This window comes from Quercus suber, unplaced genomic scaffold, assembly GCF_002906115.3.
Source record: "Quercus suber isolate HL8 unplaced genomic scaffold, Cork oak 2.0 scaffold_448, whole genome shotgun sequence".
NCBI lineage: Eukaryota > Viridiplantae > Streptophyta > Magnoliopsida > Fagales > Fagaceae > Quercus > Quercus suber.
In genome coordinates, this window is record NW_027069899.1 from 588,039 (window position 1) to 593,277 (window position 5,239).

General features: G+C 33.7%; 1 protein-coding gene across 1 annotated transcript; it reads left to right on the plus strand.

Moving 5' to 3' along the window:
- Nucleotides 1-2,567: 2,567 nt before the first annotated feature.
- LOC112016049 (dehydration-responsive element-binding protein 2F) lies at nucleotides 2,568-3,428 on the plus strand. Its single transcript, XM_024048540.2, has one exon. The coding sequence runs from the start codon at nucleotides 2,568-2,570 to the stop codon at nucleotides 3,426-3,428; it is 861 nt and encodes a 286-aa protein (XP_023904308.2).
- Nucleotides 3,429-5,239: the final 1,811 nt, after the last annotated feature.

A 5,239-nucleotide genomic window follows, 5' to 3' on the forward strand; every position in this document is an offset into this window, starting at 1 on the left:
GGGATAAGGGTGAAGGACAGAGTCCCGGGAATCAGGTTGTGAATGGCAGGAAAACATGTGAAATAAAGCTCGTGAAAATGTAAAATGTTTGTGAGGTGCGTCTTCTCTCTCTCTCTCTCTCTAGGTAAACATTCAGCTCTTTAGATTTATGGAGAACCAACGCTTATAGAATCCAAGGAAGAGATAGTGGGACTTCATTCAAAGCATTTATCATTTGACTCAAAAAAGCAATCTTGCCAAAAATTCCACTCACCACCTCAACATTTAATGCAATCTAACTAGTAGTATTCGCTCACAGTCACTACTTGTTCAATTGATACTTCGGCATGACTCCAGTGGCATCTACGAGGACAAGAATATAAAAAACTATTAGAAAATTAAAGTTTTTGAGACAGTTGGTAATTTGTCATAGTATCAAAGTAAGAGAATCATTATTCATTAGAAAATTGTGTTTTTCTCTTTTGAATTTTTTTTTAAAAATATTTGTCTACAAGATTGTTAGAAATTGCAAAATTTGGGTCACTATTTTAAATCATATTATTGGAGTTCAACTCAGTCTCTTGTCCCATTCAAGCATGTTCAAATTTATTCTCACGTAGTCATAAATATTTATATGTTTTTGGTTTCGTAGATATACTCAAAAAAGTATAAATTTACGAGCGTTCCATTGACTCATGCTCATTAGAGCATAGACGATAAATCAAATGAAGTATATATATTCCTATAAAAAAAAAAAAAAATGAAGTATATATTCTGTGAGAGTGAGAGCTACACTTTTTACCCAATTTAATTAGTTGTGAACATCATCGCAAGGATACATAGATTCGGTTTAAAACTAGAAAGTTTCTAAATTTTTTTTTTTCTAGGTAACCTCCACCTCATATCGAGTATGTTTGTAGGGTAGAGTACGTCGCTTGTAATTCCTTCTAGTTTATAGTCATTGAAGCATAGCCACACACCAAAAAAAAAAAAGACCCGTTTTTAATTATAAAAATAAAATGGTTATCCATTGAATATTGTAACAACTCAAGAAAGTTTGAATTGGTAACTAGTACTCCTACAAGGCTACAATAATTTTGTTATTAATTATATCTAAGACATGGGATCACATATAGAGTGACATTATGAAATATACGAATTTCCAACAATGAGTGTTCATAGGTTGTGTTGGGTTGGGTTTGATGATATTTTCAACTCAACTTAAGTTTGTCAAGTTGAAAAATTCCCAACTCAACCCATTACATACATAGAAACCAACTCAATCCAACTCATCAAACCACATGGAGCAAGTTGAGTTGAATCAACTCGGAGGGTTGTGTTTATATGTTTCAAGCATTGTAAAAATATTGAACTTTTATTAAATTTTTAATAAATTATTACAAAAAACATAATACGCTAAAATTATACTGTAGATTTCCAAATTCATGGAAATTAATTCTTAAAATACAAAAATAAATCAAACTAAAAAAAAAATTAAAACAATGATAATTAAATAAACTTATATTTATAATGGATCAGGTTGGGTCAAAAAAAAAAAAAAACTATCAATTTGAACCCAACCCAATCCGAAACTCAAAATAAAATTTCAACTCAATTCACTAACTTACAAAAACCAATTTGAAATATTGGATTGGGTCCCTTTTTTTGGGGTTATATGTTGGATACACCCCACTACTAATTAATAAGTACAAAAGTGTTAAGAGTGTTAATTTTATATTTGTTACCTGGTCCATCTTAAAAGCATCAAATCTTTAGGCAGAAAAAGGCAAAAGACTTTCTTGTTTGATATATACTTTAATTCAAGGAAGGAACCCATTTTTTATTTTTATAATGCTAAATAAAGAAGTTACTGATTATGTTGATTGTTAAATCTGTCGGCTTCATATTAGAATATTGGAATCAAAGCCTACCTCCACCAAGTTTGCGAAGTTTAAAGGAAGAGATGCTATTTCGAATTTTAAAAATAAAAAATAAAAACGAAATTAAAAGAAAGGAAGGGAAGCTATATATGAACCATGATAGGCATTCAATCTAGCCTTTATATATAGTTATAGGATTAAACATAAAACCAACTAATACAAGGTAATGTTGAATGATTTATGCATTCTTAAAATTTTGATTCTTTTTCTTTCTATACGTAAAATTTTGGAGTTCAATCCATCGTAATATAGTGACTTTTAGAATTAAAGGGTTTTTATTTATTTATCATTTTGATGAAAAAGAAAATTCAAACGAAGACTCATCACAAAAAATAAATGGAGTGAAATAATGCATTGATCATGAGTAAGAGCATGCATAGATTCATCCACACATCCATGGATGTTAATGTTAGCAAACAGAGCTGATTTGAAACTCTCTGACTATTATTATACATAGACTTAACTAAGGGTCACATGGGCTAGAAAAGTTTCCCCAAACGTGAACACATTTAAACCAATCTACACTCTCACTCCCTACATATCCCGCGCCTTTCAACCCATTTTCCTCACTCCCCCAACTCCTACTGCTACTAACACACACTCACTCCCTCACTTAGCTTCCTCTAACCCACAAAATCAAACTAGGCCATGGAAAATTGCAGAAAATCTCCATTAAAACCATGGAAGAAAGGTCCAACAAGAGGCAAAGGTGGCCCTCAGAACGCCTCGTGTGAGTATCGAGGTGTTCGACAAAGAACTTGGGGCAAATGGGTTGCTGAGATAAGAGAGCCTAAGAAGAGAACTAGACTGTGGTTAGGCTCTTTTGCCACAGCTGAAGAAGCTGCCATGGCTTATGATGAGGCCGCAAGGAGATTGTATGGCCCAGATGCTTATCTCAATCTTCCTCACCTTCAGCCCCACCACTCCAGTTCTGTTATCAAGACCCAAAAATTCAAATGGTTTCCTTCCAAGAATTTCATTTCCATGTTTCCTTCTTGTGGGTTGCTCAATATAAATGCCCAACCTAGTGTTCATGTCATTCATCAGAGGCTTCAAGAACTGAAGCAAAATGGGGTTCAAAATCATACCCCTTCTTCCAGTTCATCTTCCTGTGATTCAAAAGCTGATCAAGTCCAGAACATGAGTGAGAAAACCCAAGTAGAAAATCCAGCCACGAAGGGGAAAGACGCAAAAATTCCATCAGACAAGATGATAGGAGCTTGTGAGGAGAAACCACAGATTGATCTCAATGAGTTTCTTCAGCAGCTGGGCATACTGAAGGAAGAGAGACAGTCAGAAACAACTGATGCCACAGGAAGCTTTGCGGTGCCAGATTCTCCATTGAAAGATTATGGTGAAGAACTTGGAGCCTTAGCTGACAAGACTTTCAATTGGGATGCACTGATTGAGATGCATGGGATTGTTGATCAAGGAGAAGAACTGGGTAACCTCCAAGTTTATGATTGTAATGAGGAACTGAGTTTCCCTACTTCCATTTGGAATTTCTGAGAGAATTAGCTGATTTTGGAACGAGTAGGATTTAGCTTCAGCTGAGTTCAAAATCAGTTAGAAATGGGTAAATCAGTCACCGGTTAAGCTAAGCTATTGTAGTTCAGTTTGGCTTTAAATCTACTGCTAGTTCTATCACTCTTACGTTGGTAGTATTTCAAAAGAAGGGATCTTTTTGTTTTTTCTGATTAAACATTGGGTCATTTTATCCAATCAACATCATGGAATTATCTTGTATCCAAGCATGATTTTGCATAGTCCCTGACTAACTGAAGAACTTACAGGTAAACATGTTACAAAGTAATCACATGCAGCAAACTTTAATTATCCTTTACCCGGGCTTTTGACATCTGGCATTCCATTAGGGACTATGTTTATTACCCAGACCTTTTTAGGGTTTAGTTTTACACACAACCCAACGGTTTCAATTGTTTTTTGGAGCTATATGTAAAACAATTTGTATGAAACAAGTATTACTATTCTATTGAGAATGGAGAAATATTTACTATTCAAAATATCTTTCCCTAATACTGGCACAAGAGGGACATTTTTCCCTTAAGCGTTGTTTGTTAGGTACAAAAGGATCATCATAGATTTCTAATATCGACTTTTCAATTAATAATATGACTAACAGGCTTAATTTTTATGTGACACAATGTGACATAAAATTGTCAATACCATATTTTATCCATTATTGATCATTTTATATACAAAAAATTTCAAATTTCATTAAAAGAATACCGAAAACTGCATTTTTTACATTGGAATAACATGAGAATATAAAAAACTAGGTTGTAACCTAATTTTTCACAATCAAGCGTGCGTTTGCAAAACGTTGGGATGAAAATTTGTGCATTTTGTTGAAAAATGGTGGGTCCCACGGCACTGTTCATGGACTACCAAACTCAACAAAGTGCAGATTTTTAGGTAAATTTGGGTCTCAAAACACTATTCACACTTTTAAAAATTATTTTACTACAGTGTTTTCAGTAATAAATTTTCAGTTTTCAGCAAATAAGCGATATCTAAACACACCATAAATATCGCATTAATTTTATCCCTAGGAAGCCAAGTTATCATGGGCCAAAAACTGAATTTTATATTCAAATGACTCGAGACTTGATAGATCAAGAGGTGTCAAGCAAGTATCGAGGTTCTTTAACTCTCGATATTGATGGGTATCGAATATGTATCAAAATTTGCATTTTCAGCTTTTCTTGATTAGTTTCTTGAGCAGTCTTGTCAGCTTCAAAGTCTTCTTGAACACACTAGAAACAAAGACTCAAATACAAGTAAAGTGCGTTTTGTTTGTAAGATATGCCAATTACATAAAATATGAACCTTACAATATTGTTAGAAAATGATTCATTGCTATTCATATGGTATGTTAGGACATATATGTTTTAACTTGTTTAAGAACATATGTCACTTATTTATGTAAATTGGCTAATCCTTTGACAAAACGCACTCTACTTGTAATTGGGTAGTTCTAGGTGTTTTTAATACTTCAAGAAACAATGTTTCAAGGTCAAGTGTTGAAGTCATCAAGTCTGTCCAAGAGAAAGCAAGCTGAAGTGCAAAGTTTTTAAAGCTCGACACCTCTCGACAGCTACCTCGACACCTGCTATCTGTCGAGATTTAAAAAGTTAGATTTCCAATATGATTTTCTTGGGATTCGTGAATCTGTTTTTGAGCATTCTTTTCTTCTAACCCTAAACATATAAAAGGATTATTTTAAGAGCCGTCTAGGGTGACACAAGTTGCATTATCATTGAGCAAACTCTGTTTAAGCAAATTGTGATCAACAGACG

Bases quoted from the DNA above. Each gene is read 5' to 3' on its own strand.
- LOC112016049 (XM_024048540.2), top strand. From the start codon at position 2,568: ATGGAAAATTGCAGAAAATCTCCATTAAAACCATGGAAGAAAGGTCCA.